The following is a 26,791-nucleotide window of genomic DNA, read 5'->3' as shown; positions in this document are numbered from 1 at the left end:
GACACTGGATGAAGTCAGCCTAAATCTTTTCTTCCATTTTGTTAAAACACTCCAAGACCGGATTTATACATAGCAGATTGTGGATAAATACACGTTCATGTTTCTATATCTGTAAAATACTAAAGGCCTACCTAAAAAAATGAATAAATTGTATAACAATTGTATGCCATATCAACAATTCCCGATGTCTACGTCTGGAGAAAAAGACTAAGGATACCCACACAACATTTGGTGAATGCAGTTGCTTCTGAGGCTGAGAAAAATTTGTTGGAGTGTGGGAAGAGTCTGACTTTCGGGAAATGGCAGTTAAAGACAACTACCCTGAATTTAGACTACCAAACGCCAAACATCTGTTTAGCCCCAATCAGCATCTCTTCAAAGTAAGTTACTACATATAGTCCAGTTGGTAACATTCTCTATGAAATGAGCTTTAACATGGTGATTCAATGTAGTGAGCTTTGAAGATTTGAAATTCATATGTCCATTTAAAAGTGGTTCGAATTCATGACATTTTGATGGCGTAGTATGATAAACTGACGAAAATATAAATTTTCATCAACTTTTTGAAAGAAATACTGGCCCAACGCTCTAACCACTATGCTACCTGCCGCCCCATTCAATGAACATGGGGGTTTTCTGACGAGTGAAATGATTTGATATGATTCATGGTTAATTTCAGTCCCATGTAGGCTGTTAGACCTATAGGTGATGTGTTCAGTGTTCATTTTAAACTACAGTCAAATCTGATCATAGACTGGAGTTTGATTAGACATTTTGAATTTGATATTTTGTGACAAATAAAAAAAAAACATCCCAAAATTCATTGGTTTCTCCTAAACTTGTATGCTGCATACGCATGGATGATACATCCCATATCTACTCAGTCAGTGGCTTGCTCTTCAACCGATTGCTGCCCGCACCTGCCCGCCCGTCTAGCATCACTACTCTGGACTGTTCTGACTTAGAATACATAGACAACTACAAATACCTAGATGTCTGGTTAGACTGTAAACTCTCCTTCCAGACTCACATTAAGCATCTCCAATCTAAAATTAAACCTATTTCGCAACAAAGCCTCCTTCACTCATGCTGCCAAACATACCCTCGTAAAACTGACTATCCTACCGATCCTTGACTTCGGCGATGTCATTTATAAAATAGCCTTCAACACTCTACTCAACAAATTGGATGCAGTCTATCACAGTGCCATCCGTTTTGTCACCAAAGCCCCATATACTACCCACCACTGCGACCTGTATGCTCTCGTTGGCTGGCCCTCGCTACATATTCGTCGCAAAACCCACTGGCTCCAGGTCACCTATAAATCTTTCCTAGGTAAAACCCTGCCTTATCTCATCTCACTGGTCACCATAGCAACACCCACCTGTAGCACGAGCTCCAGCAGGTATATTTCACTGGTCATCCCCAAAGCCAATTCCTCCTTTGGCCGCCTTTCCTTCCAGTTCTCTGCTGCTAATGACTGGAACGAATTGCAAAAATCACTGAAGCTGGAGACTCATATGTCCCTCACTAACTTTAAGCATCAGCTGTCAGAGCAGCTTACCGATCACTGCACCTGTACTCAGCCCATCTGTAAATAGCCCACCCAACTACCTCATCCCCATATTGTTATTTTTTTGCTCTTTTGCACCCTAGTATCTCTACTTGCACATCATCATCTGCACATCTATCACTCCAGTGTTTAATTGCTAAATTGTAATTACTTCGCCACTATGGCCTATTTATTGCCTTACCTCCCTAATCTTACCTCATTTGCACACACTGTATATATACTTTTCTATTGTGTTATTGACTGTGCGTTTGTTTATTCCATGTGTAACTCTGTGTTGTTGTTTGCGTCTCACTGTTTTGCTTTATCTTGGCCAGGTCGCAGTTGTAAATGAGAACTTGTTCTCAACTGGCCTACCTGGTTAAATAAAGGTGAAATAAAATGTTAAAAAATGAAAAAAACTTTTTTTTAAAGCCCCTAGCTGTACCTCTATTCCAATTATAATGCATAGGGGTATTGTTTTTAGGCCAACGGAAAGTTTCAACCAATACAACAGAAGTGGAAAGATGACTCGACAACAAAGAGGAGTTTATGGCGCTCTACATTTGGGTCATAGCAAGATAATAGGGTTTCAACCATCAAAGATCAAGCAGAAGTGTGCATCGGTGGGAAAAGTACTCAATTGTCATACTTGAGTAAAAGTAAAGAGACCTTAATAGAAAATCACTCAAGTAAAAGTGAAAGTCACAAAGTAAAATACTACTTGAGTAAAATTCTAAAAGTATCTGGTTTTAAATGTACTTAAATACAGTGATGGAAAAAGTAGGCCTACCTGTCATACTTGAGTAAAAGTAAAAAGTAAATGCTATACTGTACATCAAATTCCTTATATTAAGCAAACCAGGCAGCACATTTTGTAATTTGTATTTATTTACGGACAACCATGGGCACACTCCAACATAATTTACAAAAAAACTCAGTGTTTGTATTTAGTGAGTCCGTGTGTGTGCATGCGCATTCACGCTTGTCTGTGTGTGTGTTCCTGCATCTCTGTGTGCATTTCTGTCTTTTAGGACTGTAGGACGACTGTGCCTCGTGGCAAAGTCTTTCTACATAATCACTGATGATTACAGATTCTAATCAAGAGGCTCTCAGGGGAACAAGAAGGCACCGAGTGGATCATCACACACTAACACAACACCCCCTGAGCCACAACAACACAATAGATCAATCACATCACTAAGAGACATCACACACTCACTCACACACACACATACACACACACATACACTGTGTACATTGCAGCAAATTTGCCAGTAAGCCTAAGCAAGATCCAAATCTACAATTGTGTGTGAATCAGTAAGTGGTGTAAAGTACTTAAGTAAAAATATTTTTAAGTACTACTTAAGTAGTTTTTGGGGGTATCTGTACTTTACTATGTATATTTTTCACAATTTTTACTTTTACTCCACTACATTCGTAAAGAAAATAATGTACTTTTTACTCCTTACATTTTCCCTGACACGCAAAAGTACTCGTTACATTTTGAATGCTTAGCAGGACAGGACAATTGTCAAATTCACCACACACTTATCAAGAGAACATCCCTTGTCATCCCTACTGCTTCTGATCTGGCAGACTCACTAAACACAAATGCTTATTTTGTAAATTGTGTCTGAGTGTTGAACTGTGACCCCGTAAATAAAAAAAAAACAAGAAAAGTGTGTTGTCTGGTTTGCTCAATATAAGACATTTTAAATGATCTATACTTTTACTTTTGATACTTAAGTACATTTAAAACCAAATACTTTATTATTTTACTCAAGTAGGATTTTACTGGGTGACTTTTACTTGAGTCATTTTCTTTTAAGGTGTCTCTACTTTTACTCAAGTATGAAAATTGGGTACTTTTTCCACTTCTGGAATGAGTCCACCATCTAAGCCATGTATTCCAAGATATCTGAACCTCTTGACGAGCTGGTGTTGTAGTCCTACTAAGTGGATGTTGTTCTACTAAGGATGCTACATCTACACTACCTCCATCATCTGGGAAACATGCCTGGCCCAGCGCTCATCCCTATCTCTAGTTACTCATGTGACTCCTGGGCACGCCTTCAATGGCCTCAGGGAAGTGGCATCCTACTTCTGACGCCAGTGCAGTGAGTTTAGGAGATAGGATTGAATAGGATTGAAACCCACAACCTTGGGTCTGTCAGTCGGACATCTAAGCTATTATACCAGTCAATATACAGTAAATGTGTTTGTCAATGGTGTTGTGCTATTGGATGTTATAATATTTTAGGGACCTTAACCCAGCACCTAGTGACATCGCCAAGAGGTTCGAACCTCTTGGCATAACGGTTAAGGTGTTGGCTTGACAGTCACTGGATCTGGGTTTGAATCCCGGTCAGGGGCACCCCCTGATTTCAACAAATTGGTGTCAGAAGTGGCGCAAAGGCGGCCATCTGAGAGGCGTGTACACGAGAGGGACACACTCTCCCGAAGGAAGGGAGTAATGTAGTGACCTTAACCCAACACCTAGCGACCTCCTCAAGTGGTTTCGACCCTCTTGCGTAATGGTTAAGGTATTGGCTTGACAGCCGTTGGACCTTGGTTCGAGTCCCGGTCAGGGCCACCCCCCCTGAATTTGTCACAATATTGTCAACTCTTCAGGTTAATTGATTGATAGTCTGATGCTACTGAGTGATGAGACTAACAACCCATCTTAAATTGTACTGTGCTATCTATTATTTTATCATTCAAGAGATAATTTAGATAATATGTAATTTCAGTGCACTGTGCAGCACACATTTTGTTAAATGACAAAATGCTTAGTGTCTAGGCCCTGGCCTAGACTATGGTAAGCTAAGTACCAGACCAAGTACAGACTGCAGTAATTACATTGGAACCTAAGGACCAAACTCCATGCATTGATTGCTATTGACTCATGAGTCAATGCCTTTGACAGGCAACGTTTCCTGATGCATTTAATCATTAACAAAATGTGGTCTACATATCTCCAGGATGCCTAACTGTGCACCGTTAGTAGCTTACACAGTCTCTTTAATTCTTGCTGCACACTCCCAATGATATAATGTGAAACAAATAATGATATTGTGTAGAAATAGCACATAGCCTTCTAGGGATTTGATGCCAGTCACCTGACGGTCCCTTTAAAATAGAAAAAAAGAGAAAACGCCTATCCAACAGGCTTTTGCGCGTGCGTAGAAACATTTTGGCCATTGAGGCGTTAGTGGAGCTTAGAGCGCGTTCGGGAAGGAAACAGGTAAATAAACTTAAATTATTTACCATTTTCATTTGAAAAATAAACGCTTTGAATCTTACGTTTATTCTTGAAGCGGTTAGCTAAAAAACCTTTGCTCATTGGAACGATAAGAGTCGCTACAATGTAGCAAATCAGTCAGCGAAATTGTTACAAATCATCCGATTGTCAGCGAGCTAAACGTCAGCCAGCTTCAATCTCAGATGTCGTCCATCTCACTGTTCACACATATAGGCAGCTGCAATAATATCGCCAAAAATTAAAGCAGTTTTTATTGTTCTAATAACGGTTTCGCAATTCGCATCCTGTGCCGCGTTTGAAGAGATGGAAGGAACAGGGCAGGGCGGCGCTTTGTTTGTTACATTTCTGCTGGTGTTCTATTTCGGTCATAGCGGTAACATTCCTGTATAACCCTGGTCAGCGTTTGGTCATTCAGTTTTTAGCTGGCCACAGATGCCTGGAATTTACAGTACACTGTGTGTGACGGCCATTTCCGTTAATACGTCTGTCAGGAGTTCAATAGGAATGACAGGATTATGCGAACTCCGATGCTCTATGGGAAAAGTAACGTTAGCCTAAAACACTGTGGCAATTATGAGCCTAGGCCTACTTTATAGTTTGTATATTTAGAATGTCTGAATCACCTCTTTTTTTTAAGACTAGGACTACTATTGTCCTGTTTCCTCTCATTGACTTTGTCCCAGTTAAAAACATGGAACTGACTGTTTATGGTGAATGTTTTTCTGCCAACAGACACCGTCACCCACCCCAAACAGACCAGCAGGAATCATGGGGAGTGGTACGTTTGTTCTCTAGGCTATTCATAGGCCTATGGCATGTGCTTTTCGGCATGTACATTTACGTAAATGCACTACCTGCAAGGCTGGTCCTTGTTTAAACAACTACTTAACACTGTGGTTTGTCCAGGAAAATGTTAGTCGACTCTCCCTTCTGTGAGTCTAACCACATGTTTTTAAACACAATATGGTTCCTGTCCATGGAGTCCCAAATCAGTCCAACAGAGGGCCGCTCTGTGCCCCTCTCTTGATTCCCAGAGTTAGTTTAACTTATACTGGCCAGGATTGGCCGTTCTAATCAAAGAAGCTTTTGTTTTATACAGAAATGCAGTTAGTAGGCAGCTCCCTCTTTTCTGCTGGCTTTGTATTATCCTCTGCCTCTTTTTCTCTCTGCATCTCTCCCTCTCTCGCATCTCTCTTTTTGTACTCTGTTCTCTCCCTACCATTTTTGAATCTTTCATCACTTTTTCTCTTTCTTCCTCCCCTTCTCGCTCTTTTCTCTTCCCTCCATCTCCCTCGCTGACAGTGTTCCTGCCGTCGGACCTGGCGAACTCAGTGTTGAGCCGGCAGCGCAGGGACAACAGCTACCTGCTAGAGGAGATCCGGCAGGGCAACATCCAGAGAGAGTGCAGGGAGGAGATCTGCACCTACGAGGAGGCCAGGGAGGCCTTTGAGAATGACGAGAAAACTGTGAGTGAGACGCGCACGCAACACACGTGCGCAACCAGGGTTGGGGTCAATTCCATTTCAATTCAGTCTAATTAGGACGTAAACTGAAATTCAAATTCCTTTTTTATGTTTCTTATATGGAAAATGTTGAGGAAAATTGAGGAAAATGTTACCTTGTTTGTTTACTTCCGGAATTGACCCCAAACTTGTACGTAACACTCGCACACACAATGCTCTTTGTCTCGCTATTGCTCCCTCATTGACACACACGCACTCGATAACAAAAACACTTGTAATCCTACTCCGAGTGTGCTGGCCTGTGGAATGTTCCTGCTTTTCAGGAAGTGATGATAATCAGCAGGAAGGGTAGCTGACTCTCTGAGAGTGCTGCTCAGTAGGGAGAGGGTCATTGCTGCGACTATTGTCAGGACAGGGAATGCACAGTCCGTCGCGCAGAGGGATGTGCAGCACGCACATGTGTGGACAGCTTTGTGTTTTTATTTTGTATGCGTGTGTGCTTTCTGGAGTATGGCATTCAGAATGTTGCAAATGGCATTTGTAGATTTCACATGTTTCTTTTACTTTAAATGTCCAGGAATTGATAATTCTGCCCAGTAATTGGTCTGATGTAGCTCTCTGATTGGCTGCAGCAACGGTTCTGGGAGGAGTATGTGCGGGAGAGCAGCCCAAGTGGCGGGCTGCCGTCGGTGGTTGGCGGAGTCCACTCCCTCTACCTGATCCTCCCCTTGCTCCTGGTTCTCCTCCTCATCGCAGCAGTGGCCATCACTGTGTGGCGCTGCCACTCCCGTAAGCGTTCGGAGCGCAGCCCCGCCCTGGGGGGCTCCCACCGGGACCCCACCCTATCGGTGGTCTCCATGGACCAGTGGGGACGGGACTTCCACGACCACTCCGAGCTCAGCGTCCACAGCAGCCCTGCCTACCCGGGTTCGGATGTCACGTCTGCGAGGGGAAACAGGGGAGAGCCACCACCGTCTTACGAGGAGGCGGTTGGCCACACGGATGTGCACATAGAGACAGAGCCGCCGCCTCAGTATGAGGACATCATTGGCCATGGGAAGTGAAGTAACCCCCCCATGCTCTGTCTTACCCGATGCTCCCCTCCTCTCTCCAGCCCCCATCCAGCTATATCATCCTCCTGGTCACAGCCTACACCTCGCCTCCCTTTAACTGTTACGTTACTGCACTAACAGAGAGTTGCTGGATGCAATAACGTCGAAGCTTGCACTGACCATCGGATAGGAGTTGAGTGATAGCAGAGACGATACCAAATGTTTGATCTCACAAAACCAAAATGTTTTAGTTTTTTTTAGCTTCCTCCATACTACCATAAATTTATGTTATGACTACCCAGAAGGTTTGGGGCTGGCAAATGAACGGTGCATGACAATTGTGTGGTGTAAAGGAGAGAACAATTGTAGAGTTGTTTTGAATGTTCAGGAAGTGAATTGTTAAAAAACAAACAATTTTGCTGTCGTTTTAGCCATATGTTTGGGTAAGCCAGTATTGGCTATGTAGACTTACCGGATCTATGCCAGCGTCGTATGAATTGTGGAAGACTGTCCCAAATGGCACCCTCTTTATACAGTGCACTACTTTTAACCAGAGCCCTATGGGTAGTAGTGCACTAAATAGGGTAGTTTGGGATGCAAGCCTGTGTGTCTCTCGGAGTGACATTATCTGAGCTGTGCTGGCATGGAGCGCGGAGTGACCTGCAAGGGAATATGGGCCAGGAAGCAGCAGAATATGAAGCAGCAACGGCCCATTTTCACTCATGGTGATAAATGCCACTATGGACAGTGTGTGAGAGTGCACTTGAGTGCTTCCATTTTTTTTTTACTGCAGATAACAGCAGTGACTACATTGATACTAATGTAGTGGATATATGTGGCGTGACTGAAGGCACTTTCTATTAAGGCTCAAACTGAGCCGTTTGCTAATTAATTCTAAGGCAGAGTCTGTTTGGGTCTATTCAGCACAACTCCACAATAATGTCACAACGGTCTATTTTACATGCTAATTATGCAGCTGGGGGACTAATTGCAGACATCCTAAGCACCAACTATCTGCCTAATATTTATTATCATAATACGTCGATGGCCCTGTACACACTTTAGGATGTACAACTGATTTACAACGCATTTGACACCATGGTTATGATACAACGCATAGTTTGGCCGGGATTCAATCTTATCCACGTTATTTGCGCGCTTGCCCTTTGAAAGTAATTTCCATTAAGCCGTCATCTACGGTGTTTTGTTAATGCAGGAACATTGCCTTTTAAAAAGGTTCATTGTCGACAGCGTTTTACCGATTTTTGAATCCTGGCCTTTGTCTGCACAGTAATGTTTACACACTAATTGTGCAGTGTCTTGACAACGCTTGTAATAAAACATTTGTACAAGAACTTTCTATTGTGCCATATGTTGTAGAACTAATGTACGGGGCCTGTGTAATATGTACATTACAGATTGAGAGCACTGATGTTTTTTCTGTTGACCTGTGGATCTCAGCACTTGTCCCAATGCTATATGACCAGGATGTGTTGATGGTCTATTGGTACGTCCAAGACAACTCGGAAACTCATAGGACGAGGCCCGAGTTTCCCACTTGGAAATGATCAGAATCAACCAAACAAAAAGCTCCTACGCAAATAACTATTGTTAATTTTAACTTGAGGTTCCGAGTTGCCATGAATGCGCCATATGGCCGTGTCCAGAAATAGCCCCTAGCCCCTACCCACTTGAAAATGATACAGTATATGGTGACATACAGACGAGGTGGAATTGTTGCTAAATTGCTTCCACCTGTCCAATCATTTCAGGTCTACACATAGGGGGCAAGGAATTCTGGACAGGGACAATTGTACTGTTACCTTTTGAAATCCAGTTTTACGCCTTAAGCAAATGTAAAAAAAACTTTGAATATGTAATGAGCTTGAATTGTAATTTATAATAAAATACTTAAACATGCGGGGCGGTTGTCAGTGCCTCAATTTATCCAAAACGGAAAAGCATGATGACTCTGTCCTTCTGGACATTCTATTTTAAACGGCTGTTCAAACCTTAACATTTTGTGAAAGAGACTATTTCTCTAAAGCCCTGACCGTGTCAACATTCAGGAAGTAGTCTGGCTTAATTGATAAGATCAGTGGGCAGAGAGCATAGTGAGTGGAGTTTACAGGTGAGTCAAATAGAAAAATGCCTTTGAGGTGAATGGAGGGCATTAAAAACACAGGTTGCCAAACAATCACATTTATAACTGACCTATGTGAAAACTGGTGCATTCCCCCGTCTAGCGCAGTAGATGAGGTACTGGGTTTGAGACCAGAAAATCACAGGTGATGCTGATCCCCTCTCAATTTAATTTATAAATGTTGTCTAGCACTTTGTACATGTCATACATGCTAGGATATAACATCTTTAATTATATTTTACATCAATGGCATATCACATACCCTGAGTGGTTCAGTCCACTTTCCCTTTGTGTCCTGGGTCGGTTTGAAACATGAATTCTCTTTCAAAGTGCCTTGCCTGGTGAACACAACCCTGGGTTACGTTGGAGACCAGAGAGAAACAGATACTAGCAGAGCAAGCCAGTCTAGACCAGTTGGTACACAGCATGTATCTGAAGCAGGCAAGTTAAAGCAATGCAGGCAGTTGGGCGGAAGGCAAAGGGGTAGCGGTTCAGGGAGCGTTGGGCCAGTTACCAAAAAAGGTCACTAGTTCGAAATCCCCAAGCCGACTAGGTGAACAAGGCACTTAGCCCCAATTGCTCCTGTAAGTCGCTCTAGATAAATGTTAAATGGTAGTGTTAAGGCTTATCTGACAGACAATATTATATCAAGCCATAACAGACAGCAAAAGCAAGTGTGCATTTTCCAGTAACAACTAGCTAATCGCATCAGCGGCGAGTTGGCCAACGACAAAGCGACGGACGCCTGTTCCGGTCAACAGCTCATGGAGGCTCCTGTTCTGAAGGCTGAGTCAGGTTGGTATCTCCATGGTAACGGCCATTTCAGACCCACTCCTTGGGGTTTCGTAACACCTCCAGCGTATCGGCCTCCTGGGAACCTTTAGGAGGTTCATGCATGTACTCCCACCTGTGAAGAGAGTCAGCATGAATGAGGCGTCTGGGGCTATTTCAGTGAGTGCATATAGAAATGTACACAGCTGACATTAGATGACTCCACAGGGCTCTGGTTGATGCTGTGGTGCAGCTCGGTGATGCACAGTGTGTGTTCCACAGGGCTCTACTCAATTGTTTTATTTAACTAGGCAATAAGAACAAATTCTTATTTACAATGACGGCCGAGGAACAGTGGGTTAACTGCCTTGTTCAGGGGCAGAACGACAGATTTTTACCTCGTCAGCTCGGGGATTTAATCTAGCAACCTTTCAGTTACTGGCCCAACGTTCTAACCACTAGGTTACCTGCCGCCCCACGAACACAGGCTGTAAAACAGTGATCACTAAGGTCATTACAGAAATGTAGAGCACTGTGTAGGGAATAGTATGCCATTTGGGATGCAGACTGAGCAATGTCTGCTTGTATCAATGGAAGCAGCCAGCTCTCATTTCCCGCTAGCACTTTGATAATTTAGAAGACATTAGCGTTTCACTCTCCAAACAAGTTGCTATGACTCAGGTATAACACCAGAGGTGACATGACTCCCTATTCTGTGTGACAGTCAATTCAGTTCCACTCTACACATTTCTACCTGAACATATTAGAAGCCTTCTGAATAAGCTCTAGAGCATTCACTTCGATACAGGCTGTACACAGTACTACACACACACGTACTACACACAACTAAACACACACACAACAGGTTGTATGCAGTACTACACACACACACGTACTACACACACAAACAGGCTGTATGCGGTACTACACACACACACACGTACTACACACACAAACAGGCTGTATGCAGTACCACACACACAAACAGGCCGTACGCAGTACCACACACACAGGCCGTACGCAGTACTACACGCACGCACAGGCAGTACTACACGCACAGGCCGTACGCAGTACCACACACACACACACACAGGCCTTACGCAGTACTACACACACAAGCCATACGTGGTACTACACACACACACAGGCCGTACGCGGTACTACACACACACAGGCCGTACGCGGTACTACACACACACTGTACGCGGTACTACTACACACAAACAGGCCGTACGCGGTACCGCAACACACAGGCCACAGGCAGTACGCACGCACACACACACACAGGCCGTACGCAGTACTACACACACACACACAGCCCGTACGCAGTACTACACACACACACACAGGCCGTACGCAGTACTACACACACACACAGGCCGTACGCAGTACTACACACACACACAGGCCGTACGCAGTACTACACACACACACAGGCCGTACGCAGTACTACACACACACAGGCCGTACGCAGTACTACACACACACAGGCCGTACGCAGTACTACACACACACAGGCCGTACGCAGTACTACACACACACAGGCCGTACGCAGTACTACACACACACACACACACAGGCCGTACGCAGTACTATACACACACACACAGGCCGTACGCAGTACTACACACACAGGCCGTACTACACACACACAGGCCGTACGCAGTACTACACACACACACACACACAGGCCGTACGCAGTACTACACACACACACACACACACACACACACAGGCCGTACGCAGGACTACACACACACACACACACACACACAGGCCGTACGCAGTACTACACACACACACACACAGGCCGTACTACACACACACAGGCCGTACGCAGTACTACACACACACACAGGCCGTACGCAGTACTACACACACACACACACAGGCCGTACGCAGTACTACACACACACACAAACACACACAGGCCGTACTATACACACACAGGCCGTACGCAGTACTACACACACACACACACAGGCCGTACGCAGTACTACACACACACACACACAGGCCGTACGCAGTACTACACACACACACACACACAGGCCGTACGCAGTACTACACACACACACACACACAGGCCGTACGCAGTACTACACACACACACACACACAGGCCGTACGCAGTACTACACACACACACACACACACAGGCCGTACGCAGTACTACACACACACAGGCCGTACTCAGTACTACACACACACAGGCCGTACGCAGTACTACACACACACAGGCCGTACGCAGTACTACACACACGGTCTTCACTTTAAGGTTGCGTCCCAATAGTCTCTCACTTTTCCCCACAGTACTCACTTGGCTGTGAGGGGCAGGGACATGAGGATGCTCTCGATCCTGGAGCCTGGGGTGGCCAGTCCAAACTTCACCCCTCTGTCATACACCAGGTTAAATTCCACATACCTGAAAACACACACACCAAAGGCTTAATGGGACACAAGCACAGACACAGAACCAAACTGTTATTACACAAGCATGTAGGTACACCTAGGGCTGTTATGGTGACCGTATTACCGACACGTTGCCAGTCAAATTCCAAGTGATCGTTTTAGTCACGGTAATTAGGCTTCTCCAAGCTCTGATGGTCATTAGTACCCTACCAAACTTGCTAACTGCCTGGTACTCAGCACTCTATTGTCCCTCTAATCACTCTAACATCAATGCAAATTTAATCAAACACCTCATGAGCTCTTTTATTTATTAACTAGGCAAGTCAGTTAAGAACAAATTCTTATTTACAATGACAGCCTACCCCGGCCAAACCCTAAACCGGACGACGCTGGGCCAATGGTGCGCCGCCCTATGGGACTCCCAATCACGGCCGGTTGTGATACAGCCCCAGATCGAACCAGGGTCTGTAGTGATGCCTCTAGCAAAGATGCAGTGCCTTAGACCGCTGCGCCACTCGGGAAATGTTGCACAACATTTCTATAGGCTATGGAATTGCGATAGAAAACAGAGTGATGGCCTCTACTAAAAAGAGGATCCCATCAGCTTTCTGTTGGCTTGTCCGACTATATTTATTTCTCAACTTTCCTAACATTAAGCACATTGCTTGTCTTTACAACAGGAGTATAGCCTACCTGGCTGGCATGAAAAGGCCCCACGGGAAATGCGTCCTACATTTGCTATTTAAGTGCATAGATGACATGTTTTTTTCTCTCTCCCATTTCGAGGCGGGTGCATGATAATGGTCCATTCTAATTCAAACAAATTTCTCACATATACACAAAATAATGTATGTAAAGACAAGATTAAATCAAGAACAGTCTGATGGGTGACTTATGAATTATATACTTTATTATCACTTGTGAATGATGCCCAGCTTGTGTGCTAGAAACAGCGCATGCGTTTTGAAGTTGCACACCTCATGTAGCCTAGCCCATATGTCTATATGTTTTGATAAGGTTTGTATCACAACTAAAGTGGCCAAATAACGTCTTAAAATTAAGCACAATCAGTTTTACAACAGTTGTAGCGCCTAACTGGCAAACATGCACAGCGTGTGAGTTTCCCGTTTGGGGAATTTAATTTTTCACCATAAAAATGCACTTTTATAATAAAAGCACGACATGCATAATCACGTTTGAGAATGGTGTTTTCCCGCTAATTGATTGCATTTTGGAATATTCGCGCTTATAGCCTCCTGCCGTGTGCGCATTGCTGCGCTTATGTGAATAGTCTAATAGTTGATCAACATTTTAAGCTAAAAAAGTTCTGATATGTTGTGTCAGCCTCATTGCTTAAAAACGTTGTTTTTTTTATGCTAGTGGTTGTATTAATTTGGGATCTATCGCATCCCACAACTCTCCCAGACTATGTTTGGAATATTTATTTCTCGCACAGAATAAGTCAACTTTTGTACTATGGTGGATAGTAGAATGACATAGGCAGCTTATGTCAATCTACTATCCCCCATAGTACAAAAGTTGATAGGCTAGTGCTTTTGCTGTTGGTTAGGCCCACTCATCTTGTTGGCTGACAAAGTACATGTGGACAGTTCTTCCAATATCTTCAATGTGCACCTTGGAATTGGATAAGGATGAGCACAGTTGCATCCCCGATGTGTTTGTCTTCACTTGTAGCCTGTGAGAAATACCCGATCACGTGACGGGCATTGGCTAATAAGAATTGAGCCATCTGAGTGAGGTGCTTCGGAGCACGCAGCCGGGAGAAGGGAATTATAATTATTATATTCAGCCCAAGGGCACAACGGCCACTGGCCACAAAAGGCATGGATTTCTTTAGGGTACATTACGGCTACACAAAGGGGATGCCGCAGGGAAATTCGAGGTATTAGCAAGTGCATGTCAAATTGTGAATGACAGACTGATGAAGTGTGTGCAGCCTGCGCAAAAAAACAAAGCAGAGTTCATGCCTTTCATGCGACTTTTTTCAAATAATCAGAGTCACATCATGCAGCTTTTGATTTTTTTTAAAAAACATTCTAACGTTGGGCTATATTCTTTGTTCACAACTAAAGTTGCATAAATAACTCTAAATTAAGCGTATAGGAAGACCTGTTTCTTTGTTAACCGCTCACATAATAGCGGCATGTGCGCACTTCCTCAGAAATCCTTTGGAGAAAACATCCTTTCTATTTTATTCAGGTATGTTCAATTTTATTCTTCATACTATAAAATAATATAAAACAATGCTATGGAATTCTAAGCAAATCTGCTCTGCTAAATTAACTAGTATAGCCCACAGCCATATTGCAGAGCCAGATCAGGGCCTAACATAAGGACAAGGAGTATGCCATTCTGTTCTTCTGAAATAAGACTACATTTTCTTCATATCATGTTTCTTTAGACGTGTCTAAAATACATAATGGATTTATTGTGACGGTGCAGGTTATGGATTTATTAGACGTTCCAAAAGGTCTGCATCAGTGGCTTGTAGGCTATGCGTGGAAGCCAGGAGATGCTAAATGTGTTTATGTTAATTAACGGTCAATTACCCTGAGACCGGCAGTTATTTGCTTGACAATCACAAAACGTCATGACCGCCACAGCCCGAGGTACACCCACACCCTCTCATTTGTACCCACCTGCCTCTCCGCACCTGCTGCCAGTCCTTCTCCTCTGGGCTGAAGGGGTCATTGAGGTGTTTGTAGACGATGGGCAGGTAACAGGGCACCACGGTCTGGGCACAGCTCCTAACGAAGCTGAACGCCTCCTCCTGGCTGGGAGAGTCCAGGTCGTCAAAGAAGATGCCACCGATGCCCCGTGTCTCGCCACGATGGCGGATGTAGAAGTACCGGTCACACCTGCAGGCAGCAGGAGTGCTTTGAATTAAACTAAGCTTGAGGACAAAAAATGTTGCAGGTTATGGAAACAATTGAATTATACTTGCCCGCTGGTACTGTATATTGCTTTATAACTTGTTATAGTCATGGTTTTATACCAGCAGGGTTTAATTCAAGTGTTACCAATGTTCATTTCCATAATTGCAGCATAACTAGTACAATGCAGTACTTTTACAGGTATTTGAAACACGGTAGAAATGTTGAGCTACTCGTTTCAATGACTAAACACAGAGGTAGTTATTAGATATGATTACGCTCAATGAAAATGTAACCCAATGTTCTATAAAAATACAACTACTGTATGTTTGAGTTATCAAGATAATCAAGATCAAGATGTCAATCTGGGGGGGGGGGGGGGGGACCACTGTGTCAATGTGTAAAACGCAAACAGCTTATAGGAACCTAGCTATTAAAGTAACACGGACACACACATCCATGTACAGTATCCAGACTCACTTGCCCTCCCGTTCATTGAGACAATGTCATTCACTAGCTCTGAACAAATGGCCATTCAGCAGCTAAAGATAATGACGAGAAACTCCTTATCCCCGTTGAACAGTAGAGACCCACCCAGTGTAGTCACCCACCCACCCAGTCATTACCACATGTTGTATGAAGTCACCGATATGGGTCGTACCACTTTTTGAAGTCGGGGTAGTACTTGGGGTGATGTTTTTCACAGGCCTCCTTCAGACTGTTGTGAAAGTGAGCACCATCCTCCTTATTGACATAGGTAGGAGTCAGGTCTGTACCGCCACCAAACCACCACTGTTTAGTGCCTGGGACAGACACACACACACACACACACACGAGAAGACGAGCCATCATTCATTATCTCAGCTCCAACACTTGAATGGTATGACGTCACAGCCTGACACTCACCATCTTCTTCTTCTATCTCAAAGTATCTGTAGTTGAAGTGCACTGTGGGAATGTGGGGGTTCTTGGGGTGGATGACTGAGCTCACGCCCATGGCACAGAATGGCAGGATGCCTAGGAGTAAACATAACAATACAATAGCGTAATATACATCTCAACCATAGTCTGACTCAAGGATCCTTGAACACATTAGGTTGTCGGAATGGCAAGAATGGCTATTTCTGGTCTTGAGTGACACATGTAGCATGAGGTAACACACTGTACTGCAAGACAACATAAAGTATTGCTGAAAAGAATGAGGTTGATATGAACCTAGGGCTGCCACTCACCATCTTTGCCTTTGAGGACCTTCCCTCTGCTGCGCATCTGCTTGGCGGCCTCCTCGGTCAGGTTCCCAAACACCACGGACACGTTGACCCCCGCCTTCTCAAACACCTTCCCATCCTGCAGCACACAGCTGATGCCCCCGCCACCTGATACAGACACAAGATGTTAGACAGTAAAGAAAGAGCCAAACACTAAAAGCACCTTAATAATGCTACACAAAACAGACAGTGAGACAATGGTATGGGTCCCGAATGTTGCAAGGTGCTACTGTAGATGTTGGGCTCAGTTTCAAAACAAGGCCAGGGTGGATAACCTTTGGATTAGCCAGAATAGATTCCGACCTTAGTTTACAGCTGCACTGGTGTCGGACAGGCTTCCTGATTAGATTAAGACACCACAGAGAAGGCACAAACTATGGCTCGGGAAAACGTACCTCAATCCAGGGGTGAGAAATGTGTCGTACTCAGAATTGTCCCATTATCCCAACTGTTACGCCAAGAAGATTGAACGACTGCTAAAATTCTAGCAGTCGGCACAAGAAACTGTTCGTCGGGAGCTTCATGAAATGGGTTTCCATGGCCGGGCAGCCGCACACAAGCCTAAGATCACTGTGCGCAATGCCAAGCGTCGGCTGGAGTGGCGTAAAGCTCGCCACCATTAGACTCTGGGAGCAGTGAATCACGCTTCACCATCTGGCAGTCCGACGGATGAATCTGGGTTTTGTCGGATGCCTGAACGCTACCTGCCCCAATGCATAGTGCCAAATGTAAAGTTTGGTGGAGGAGGTATAATGGCCTGGGTTGTTTTTCATGGTTCCGGCTAGGCCTCAATTCCAGTGAAGGGAAATCTTAACACTACAGCATGCAATGACATGAGCAGGTGTCCACATACTTTTGGTCCTATAGTGTAGGTCTACGTTGGCCTATAGGTAAGATGCTCTGGCCTTAGGTTGGGGTTCCTAACGGACTATCCACGCGCGTTGGTACGGGTGTGTTTACCAAATGGCACGTGCCAAAGGGAGAGATACTTGCCTTCTTTCCGTTCCCACTTGTCCACTTTGAACTTGCCGCTGTCCACCTCCTCGAGCGCTCTGCAGAACTCCGCCTGAGTCTCCATGATCAACATCTCCATCCTCGTGCACATTTCCTCTTTCTTCTGCTGCAGCACTTTGACGTCGGTACACGGCGGAGACATGAACTTCTTGCATTTTTCCGATATCTTCGTTTCCTCGGTTTTGGGGATCATGGTTGCCATTTCAGCCCGCTGAAAGTGACTAGCGCTGGCCACAAAACCCACCACTGCTCCAGCAACCAGCAGTGCGCCTCTCCTGGTTCGCCCGGTTGCCGTTTTGCCTGCAGTCCCGTTGGACATGAACCGCACTCCAGTAGCTTTGGGAACCCATCTCGCTCTCGGAAGCGGAGTTAACCTGCGGACCGAAGTGTTATGGAAGAAAGATATGCGCGAGTCCACTATGGAAGCTCGCGTTGAATACGGAAAAAAACATAGTCTCGCAGTGGTTTGCGCCGTTCTGTTCATGGAATAAAGAACGATGGTCGCCATTATTTGTAAATGATCTAGTTGTCCTCTCCATGTAAAATGTCCAGTTTGTTGACATCCATCTAGCAAAACTGAAAACTACAATCACAAGTAGACAGCCGTGCAGGCACGCTAAGGTCCGGGGGTGTGTCCTTGGTTTGAACCGAGCGAGGAGGCATGGGAAATGGAGTTCTCGAAGAGTCTTTGCAGGTTTGTTTTATTGATAGTAAATTACAGCAAACAGCAAGACCCACGAGCCAGTGCTTTTCTGTAGGGGTGTCGTTATTATCCAGAACGTGATAAGAGACCCCTTTCTTCTCTGCTTATCCACTCTTTGGCAAGATAGTCCTTGAAAATAATAATTGTCGCATATTATTATTCACATATTATTAAAGCATGACGTAAAATATGTCACATAAGTCTTCATTTATTTATGTCACTATTTCAAACAACACAAGGACAAGTCGTGCACTTAATTCCTTATAATAACATGTTCATAATACCATTTTAGAGCACATATTTAGAATGTAGCCTACACTAGTCTATAAAATTCTCCCCAGTACTCATGACTGCCAGTTTGATAGATTTATAGATCTGTGTCTGTGTGCAGTGAGATGAAGAAGTGTGTGTTTGCGCGAGTGTGAGAGACTGTTTTACGCATGTGCGTGTTGTGGGTCTCTATGACAACAGGACTATTAAACCCTTTAGTGGAGCAGGGGAGAGGGACACGCACAGGAGATTATCTGGACAGGTGCTCCGGCCGGCTGTATCACGAAAATGTAGGCCATTAAAACGAATAACGAGTTCCCATATAAGAGGATATAATACATATTATTTTATTTTTATTTGGAGTAAAAAGGAAACGCACAAGTATCTGGTAGTGGTGAGTTTATTTCGATGTTTGGGTAACGGCACGGTTGTGCTTCTAATTATTTCAGACTTGTGCCTTATAATAAAGTGTGTAGGTTATTGTTTGTGGAAATAGTAGCCTATTCTAATGTTACATCATCGTGTTAGGCGTCTATGTTTCCTCTTGTATTGGAGCCTAGAAACCAGGCTATGTCTGTGTCTGTCACATCATGCTGTCCTGTTGTATCAGTAAGATTCTACAAGCTGCAATAAATCTGCCAGTAACTCCAATAACAGTTAAGACAAGTTAGCCTATTTCACAATACGATCCCATAATAAAAGTAATGCAAACAACTGCACCTGTCACAGGTTGAAGTGTTTATCCTGCGCTATGCGTCATTTGGCCATGGGAGGGCCACGGAGTCGTGAATACAGGTCCACTATAATATTGTGTGACTGGTGATCTGTGAGTGTTCAGAATTTGTATGCTTGTGATGTGTGCGTAAACAGTCGGGAATTCTATTGTATTTTAGTTTTATGAGGGATTGTCAATGCGCAAACTTCCCTGAACTGGTGTGAATTTAAATACAATGGACTCATGTATACCCTTGGAAGTATAATGTTGGTTCTATCATCACAAATGGCCCTGCATATACAATGCTCCGGTTGATCTTGTATTGTTCTTCATGCTATTCCTTTGGAGAAGATGAGTCTGGTGCCAACGAGCACTAGGACCCAGGAGGAGTATGAGGACGACTTTGAGAAGGACCTGGATTGGCTGATCAGTGAGGAGGGGACGAACGATAGCCAGGTAGGTCAGTGTGAATTGGCTGATCAGCGAGGACGGGTGGAGCGTCGACCAGGTAGGTCAGCGGGGATTAGCTGATCAGTGAGAACCCAGGGCTGCGTTCAGTACGTTTTTATGTTCTGGAACGTTCCACTGAACGGAAACGGTGCTGTACTGAACGTCCAGTTGAACATAGAGAGGAGAGGTTGGATTGTGGGTTGGGCAACGCTGTCAGCATAGCCACTGCCTTTTAAATACTGTGTCACTCATTGCTTCAAGCCACACCTTGCCACACCCACTAAATGGGAGCAAACGTACCTCAAAGTCTATTCAAGAACGTACAACAACGTTTTGGGGAAACGTGTCGTTCAGTACAAACCGTTCTGCAACGTAGCAAACGTTCAAGTGAACTGAATGCACCTCAGGAGCGAAGGCCAAGTAGGTCAGTGAGCTGCTGGGTCGCCCGACTTGCCCACTTCCTGTGAAAATGTCACAGGGATCTTTTGAGTAGTAAGGCGAAAGCAACCGACTGTAAACAAAAGTTAAGGAGTGAAGTCGGGGAAAGTCCATCTGGGACAGCCGAAAGTCGGACACTGATGTGGTTTTCCAACAGCAAGGCTCAGTGCAACATGGCAGTGCTGCCAGTGTTTATAAACGTTTTTCTTTGTAATGTCGAAGTAAACATGTCTCCAACCCCCATATCACACACTCACAAACGGTAAATATAGTTGTGTACATTGTACTATCAATTGGTGAAAGAGAGCCTCAAATATCACATTCAATTATACATGATTGACGGCAAAGTTGGTTCCTGTTTTAGTCAGGTCTTTGGTCATGATCACGTGAGTCAAACAAAAACACCCTAATGATTGGTTGACAATAGAGCCTCCCACAATGCAGGTAATGGCTACAGGATGAAGTTGGTGAAGAGCAACTGCAGAAATAAATTTGCAGTCCAAATTTCATGACTTTTGATCTTTTATAAAGCTCACGCAGTCGTCATGTAAGCGCAAATCTGACTATTTTTATCCCCATAATACAACACACTTTGGAAGGCGGTGACCAACGATGGTCACCAACTTGACAAAAGTGATCTGCTCAAATGCGCCCACAGTTTGTGGTGTTGCGTTACCGTGCGCCTGCATCTCAGTGTCTGTGTGTGAAATCCAACCCACTGACACACATCCAGGCACTTTCATTGTGCCACAGCTATAGGGCTCTGGACTGGGTACATTGATAACCACACACACATACACACAGTCGTCATGTCTCCCACAAAGTATCAAAGTACCTCATTAACATATCGTTTGCTGACACACTGTCTGCTGAGAGACTCAGGTGAATAGAACTCCGTCACTCCTCCTCAACAGGAACCTGACTACGAGGACATCGAGGCCGAAATAGACAAGGAGCTGAAGGAGGAGGGGAAGGAGGAAGAGAAGAAGCGAGGGAGGGAGGAGGACAAGAAAAGCCTGAAGGAGGAGAAGTGGGCGAGCGAGTCAGAGAAGGCGGAGGAGGAGGAGAGGTGGCCCTCGCCTATGGAACCTTTGGAGTTCGACTCCGACCGAGACAGTCCACATAAGGGTGGATCCCCCGTAGCACCGCCCCCTCCGGTGCTGGAAGACCAACCGGAAGAGGAGAAGAAGTACATCCTGGAGAAGATCCAGTTAGCCAATCGGCAGCTGCAGGACCAGGAAGCGCCGGACATGACTCGGCGCCGACGCCTTCACTTCAAAGAAACGCTGGTGGATTTGGTGGTGGCGCCGCTGGAGTACGAGAAAGACAGCAGCACCCCCCAAAAGAGGGGGGTGGTAGAGCAGGTGAGCAGCACGGCCAGCGGCAAGGAAATGTTGGTAGAAAGTGAGGTGTCAGGGAAGCTCTCTGAGCTGAAGATCACCCCATGGGAAGGTGAAGGAGGAGGGCAGGGGATCAAGAATGGGGGTCGTGGTGGAGGTGGAGAGGCTGGCCAGAGTGGACCGGGGAAAGAGGGCAAAGTCCTGGTGGAGAAAGATGGCAAGTTTGACCTTGTCAGCCTGAAGGAGGTGGAGAGCCGCGGCCTGATGCTGCCACCTTTAGCGAGCTTCCCCAGCGACAACACACGCTCGTCCTCCCGTCCAAGTGACCTGAGCCCGAACAAGACCCCCACATCCTCCCCGCTGCGTCCCATCTCTAGCACTATGTCCATAGGGTTCGAGCACCACCGCGCCCCCAGACCTCCGGCCCAGCCCAGGAACCGGCCCAACTCGGCCAGTCACAGCCAGAGGGGCAGCGGGGGGAGGGGCACCAAGCGCAGGGTGCAGTCGGCCAACAGTACCCCTACCCAGCAGGCCACCTTCACTCTCTCGCCCCAACAGAAGGAGCTACTGAACAAAATACAGGAGAGGAGAGAGAGGCTCGCCAGAGAGGTGGGGAGCACAGGAAGTCCCAATGCTTATCATGAAAGATAAATCCCCTTGTCTGTTTTCCTGTGTAACTCTTTCTACCTCTCCCCCTTCTGCTTTTATATGATCCTCCTTGCCCCCCCTCTCTCTTTATCTCCCCGACCTCTCTCTCTCTCTCTCTCTCTCTCTCTCTCTCTCTCTCTCTCTCTCTCTCTCTCTCTCTCTCTCTCTCTCTCTCTCTCTCTCTCTCTCTCTCTCTCTCTCTCTCTCTCTCTCCCCCTGCCCCTTCTCTCAGGAGGAGCAGAGGAAGAGGGAGGAGGATGAGCAGAAGCGTCAGGAGAACGAGCTGGCGTTCCGGGCATGGCTGGTGAGGAAGAGGGAGCAGTTGCAGGAGGAGAAGAGGATCTACAGAGCCCAGGAGATGGAGAGAAGTAATGGCAGGGTACGCACAGGCCACTAGAGGGCGACAAGCACAGGCTGTAGTAGTACTGTAATTGTACTGTAGTAGTACTTTGCAGAAATCAGTGCTTCCAGCTAAATGTACATGCTATTTGCTTAAATAATTTAATAAATAAAGGGAAGGAAGTTATTTTCTGATACGTATTATAAAGAAATGAAAAAGTTGTTATTGGGTATCTGTATGCCAAACTGCTATAGCCTTTAGTGCAATCATAGAATATACTGCACCAGAAAGCTTGTGAAAAGCCAGTCCAAGAAAGTAGGATAGTGAGGGAAAGCCATTTTGACTAGATTTTTCCCTGTGTCCTGCCTCCCTCAGAGGGAGCACAGTGACCCAGACGAGGCCTTTAAGTCGTGGCTGCAGAGGAAACACGAACAACAGCAGAGAGACAGACAGCTGGAGGAGATGAAGAGGCTGGAGGAGGAGAGCGGATTCTACCTGCACAACCGAGAAGAGTGTGAACGAGCCTTCAAACTGTGAGTCCCTACTCAGCTGGGTGAATGTCTGTTTACTGTCGAAGGGCCTTGGAGATAGTCTGGACCATGGCTTTCCAAACCTGTTCCTGGAGAGCTACCATCCTGTAGGTTTTCGCTCCAACCCTAATCTAGCGCTCCTGATTCTAATAATTAGCTGGTAGATAAGCTGAATCATGTTAGTTACAACTGGGGTTGGAGTTAAAACCTATAGCAGGGTAGCTCTTCAGGAACCGGGTTGGATAGCCCTGGTCTGGACACTAATTTGTCCGGTTCTCTCTCTCCTCAGGTGGCTGAAGAGGAAGCGGGCAGAGAAGCGGGCGGAGCAGCAGGCGGCCAGAGAGCGCTCCCGCAGGCTGGTGTTTGAGGAGCGGCGCGCCCGGCGCATGCAGGACCTCCTGTGCACCGTCAACGAGACCAAGCCTTTCCGCTTCACTGAGCACCTGGCGTACCGCTTCTGAGCGGCTTCTGAACCCACCATTCGCAACATCATACCTCGAGAGGAAAGAGTCGAGATCTGGGCAAAGCTAAGGGTACGGGTACACAGAGACACATGAACACGGATGAAATTGTATACGACTTAGTTGTCAATATTTGCTCTATAAAAGTACAACTAATCTTCACTTTTTCACAAGGAAAAAATACTTTTTTGGGGGGGACAATCAGCTCCGTTGTCATTCATCCTGCATTGGATGACTCCCATTGAAAAAGCATCGTCTCCACCCGAAAAAACGAAATCTCATTGTGGGCGAGGCCTGAGGGAGAGGGGAATCACCAAAGAAATCTAGGCTCTGTTCCAGTATCAACTAGCATACAACTTTAAATTAGGCATTTTTACTGAAAGTGAATCTTTAGATGGGATCAGCACTGTTGAGAGAAGGACTTTTATTCTCTCTTTATTCTCTATTTTCATTTGTCACAGATGATCCGTTTAGGACCTCCGAAGTTCTGTTTTCTTCGACGTTACTTCATAAAACATGCACAACTCTTAAGGGTCCCGAATTGATCAGGCGTCGGTGATCTATCCTGTGCTCACTGTGTACAGTACATAAAGAGATTATTTCATCAAATGAATGATTATAACCAAGGTGACTGGTTCAATAGCTGTGTGACAACAAATATTTATACAGAATGTGATTATAGGCCTACTGGCACTTGTTCTCTACATTGTCAACAGCCTCCTCTCTGTTGCTGATGCACTTTAACCTAGCCTACTAGAAAACATTGAGCTCACCAATGCCTGCAGTGCTAGTAGGTAGTCTCGGTGTGGGTAGCCATATTGCCAGTTACCATAATGCCTTTATAAATCGTTTGTCACTGAGTGTTTTTAGGTTTATTCTTAAATCTATCTTAAGTTAGGTCCTTTGTAGTAGTGGCATCTACACTGACCACATTGTCTTCCGTCAGAGGGCGTCATTCTAAGGCTTCATTCTAAAGATGTTTGAGGGTGGGGGTGCTGCGAAGTTTTTATTTGTGTGCCTGCACTACAGACGGCTGTATCAGTCCGCTAATACAGGACTAGTAAAAGGCCCAGTGCACTACTTTTGTGCGATTTTTTTTCTCTTCTTCTGCTAAACAAATCTAAAATAATTTATTAATATTGCATTTTCCCCTGATTTTTCAGAGGGTGCTACAGCACCCTCAGCACCCCTACTTCCTGCGGCTATCTGATTTGAGACAATGCACTGACTATAGATGCTAAGAGATTTAAAAAGAAAGATGGTTTGATACTGTATATATCATTTGTAATGAGTCAGAGTTGGAACAGTCAGTACTATAAATAATTCACCTCTATGTTTATCTTGATATTTAAGATCCATTTCCTTATTGTCGTATTCATGTATAGATTTTCAAATACATTTTTGTAAAACCACTTCATGAAATGTTGGTTACAACTGAACCAATAGACAATGTGTTCCCAAATGTTAAACAATTTACACATTCCCAAATAATAAAGGACACGGTTTAAGTTATTTTATGAAATATTGTCTTTTTAATTTATAAGTACACATTAACAACAAAAGAGATGGATACAACAATTTGTTTGTGCTACAGCAATTTATATTTAAATATTAGTCAGTGGCCATCCTCCCTCTCAAAAGATAAGATTAAAACCCTAATCTAACTTAAAATGGATAAGTTACGTATAGTTAGCAGTTGTATCATTGAAATATCATAGTACACAAGGCACTTTCTTTCCATTGGATTTTAACAGTGTGTGTGTGCCTGTCTGTCTATTTTGACCCATGAAATGAGGAAGTTTCGAAAGGAAAGGACACCTATAAGAATTCCTTTAAACAGGAATAAATGACATCTTTTATTAAAAAGCTTCTAATATCAAATGCCGACAATTGCAATAGCAGCTGTCTATCTTTAAAACAGACACATAAAACACACAACAACAAAAAAACACACACTCCATGCCCGTGTGTCAGCTAACTTGTAAACAGTTATCTTGCTCTGCGTTTGATTACAATTGACGGGAGGCATTAGCTCTGGTCCAAGGCTTGCTAACGCCATGGACCAGAGCTAGGGAGGAACGTGAGTCATGAAGACGGTGTCTCTTTCTCACACTACAAACAAGAAGAAAGTGCACAATAAAATAGTGACAGACCAGTTCAATCATTATTGTCAGTCACTGAAAGGGATTATAGCTCCCTGTTTGTAAAGAAATGCCTGACCTCTTTCTCTCGACAAATGCATATATTCCAGCCAATGTTTCAATGACTAAATAGATGAAACATATTAACTGTGTTTACACCGCCCGAAAGAGATAATCCCACTACCGATTGTTTTATGAGTGCATGTTTTAAACGTTATAAACAGCCCGTTTCTTTTTTCTATAACAGAGAAACGACAATGTCAACTGCTGTTCTTCTCTTTCGCTTGTTCACAGTGCAGTAAGAACTGTACATACGTATGACAGGTCTGTATTGCAACAACCTTGTGTGCAAAGCCGCACACTACACAAAGTCATCACAAAGGGAACTGAGCATTTTAAGTCATCACAAAGTGAACTGGACCTTATAAAGTCATCACAAAGTGAACTGGTCCTTATAAAGTCATCACAAAGTGAACTGGTCCTTATAAAGTCATCACAAAGTGAACTGGACCTTATAAAGTGTGAGGCACAATGACTGGGTTTCACCCCAACAGAGAGAGAGAGTCAATGGAAAGAAAAACAAAGACCCAAACGTGAACTCAAGTACTGGTATGTACAGAAGAAGAAAAAGAATCACAACAACAGACTAAAAGCCACGACGACAACACAAACAACTATATAACCTTGCACTTCAAACAGTACAAAAATAAAATTGTTCTGATCCAAACTTCATTAAATAAATAGATAGATATACAGATTTGGGGGGTGCTGGGCTTGGGCGCCGGCGGACTACTACAGCTCGTCTTTGGGGTTGATGTTGAGGTTTGTGTCCCACTGTGATTGGCTGCTCTGGTTGTCCAACGCCTGCATCACCTCATCTGCCTGCAGGCGCTCCTAGAGGAGAAAGAGGGAGAAAAGAGAGGAG

At 44.7% G+C, this 26,791-nt stretch overlaps 4 protein-coding genes across 5 annotated transcripts in view; 2 read left to right on the top strand and 2 right to left on the bottom strand.

The window, feature by feature from the left end:
* The first annotated feature begins 4,696 nt into the window (after positions 1-4,696).
* LOC139540722 (transmembrane gamma-carboxyglutamic acid protein 1-like) lies at positions 4,697-9,249 on the top strand. Its single transcript, XM_071344632.1, has 4 exons — positions 4,697-4,796; positions 5,547-5,592; positions 6,117-6,280; positions 6,910-9,249. Exons 2-4 carry the CDS (start codon positions 5,583-5,585, stop codon positions 7,339-7,341), a joined length of 606 nt encoding a protein of 201 aa, XP_071200733.1. The 5' UTR covers positions 4,697-4,796; positions 5,547-5,582; the 3' UTR covers positions 7,342-9,249.
* Positions 8,485-18,591, bottom strand: LOC139540721 (oxygen-dependent coproporphyrinogen-III oxidase, mitochondrial-like). The gene is made up of 7 exons (XM_071344631.1): positions 17,810-18,591; positions 16,781-16,924; positions 16,455-16,565; positions 16,210-16,351; positions 15,315-15,533; positions 12,563-12,667; positions 8,485-10,379 (listed from the first exon to the last, which is right to left on the bottom strand). Exons 1-7 carry the CDS (start codon positions 18,336-18,338, stop codon positions 10,295-10,297), a joined length of 1,335 nt encoding a protein of 444 aa, XP_071200732.1. The 5' UTR covers positions 18,339-18,591; the 3' UTR covers positions 8,485-10,294.
* A 226-nt stretch (positions 18,592-18,817) lies between these two features.
* On the top strand, positions 18,818-25,237 carry ccdc181 (coiled-coil domain containing 181). 2 transcript variants are annotated; one of them, XM_071344629.1, is made up of 6 exons: positions 18,818-19,093; positions 19,870-19,974; positions 21,321-22,355; positions 22,627-22,773; positions 23,110-23,267; positions 23,554-25,237. In XM_071344629.1, exons 1-6 carry the CDS (start codon positions 18,974-18,976, stop codon positions 23,723-23,725), a joined length of 1,737 nt encoding a protein of 578 aa, XP_071200730.1. In that variant the 5' UTR covers positions 18,818-18,973; the 3' UTR covers positions 23,726-25,237. The 2 variants fall into 2 exon arrangements, with proteins under 2 accessions (XP_071200730.1, XP_071200731.1); XM_071344630.1 differs by having other exon boundaries at positions 18,820-19,197.
* Positions 25,235-26,791, bottom strand: part of LOC139540719 (prolyl 3-hydroxylase 2-like) — a 101,259-nt gene continuing 99,702 nt past the window's right edge. Inside the window, exon 15 of the mRNA XM_071344627.1 lies at positions 25,235-26,760. Within this exon, the coding sequence (XP_071200728.1) occupies positions 26,659-26,760 (102 nt within the window). The 3' untranslated portion in view covers positions 25,235-26,658. The remainder of the gene's footprint in view (positions 26,761-26,791) is intronic.

This window comes from Salvelinus alpinus, chromosome 16 (genome assembly GCF_045679555.1).
Source record: "Salvelinus alpinus chromosome 16, SLU_Salpinus.1, whole genome shotgun sequence".
In the NCBI taxonomy this organism is placed as follows: Eukaryota; Metazoa; Chordata; class Actinopteri; order Salmoniformes; family Salmonidae; genus Salvelinus; species Salvelinus alpinus.
This window is presented reverse-complemented; position numbering and strand designations above follow the sequence as displayed.

What these genes read in the sequence shown, in the direction of transcription:
- LOC139540722 (XM_071344632.1), top strand. An exon ending in TTGAGAATGACGAGAAAACT is followed by an intron (nt 6,281 to 6,909) that starts GTGAGTGAGACG and finishes GATTGGCTGCAG; the next exon opens with CAACGGTTCTGGGAGGAGTA.
- LOC139540721 (XM_071344631.1), bottom strand. Translation starts at nt 18,338, where the DNA reads ATGGCGACCATCGTTCTTTATTCCATGAACAGAACGGCGCAAACCACT. An exon ending in TGAGATAGAAGAAGAAGATG is followed by an intron (nt 16,352 to 16,454) that starts GTGAGTGTCAGG and finishes TGTCTGTCCCAG; the next exon opens with GCACTAAACAGTGGTGGTTT. An exon ending in TCCCTGCCCCTCACAGCCAA is followed by an intron (nt 10,380 to 12,562) that starts GTGAGTACTGTG and finishes CTCTCTTCACAG; the next exon opens with GTGGGAGTACATGCATGAAC.
- ccdc181 (XM_071344629.1), top strand. Translation starts at nt 18,974, where the DNA reads ATGTGCGTGTTGTGGGTCTCTATGACAACAGGACTATTAAACCCTTTA. An exon ending in GAGAGAGGCTCGCCAGAGAG is followed by an intron (nt 22,356 to 22,626) that starts GTGGGGAGCACA and finishes CCCTTCTCTCAG; the next exon opens with GAGGAGCAGAGGAAGAGGGA. An exon ending in TGTGAACGAGCCTTCAAACT is followed by an intron (nt 23,268 to 23,553) that starts GTGAGTCCCTAC and finishes CTCTCTCCTCAG; the next exon opens with GTGGCTGAAGAGGAAGCGGG.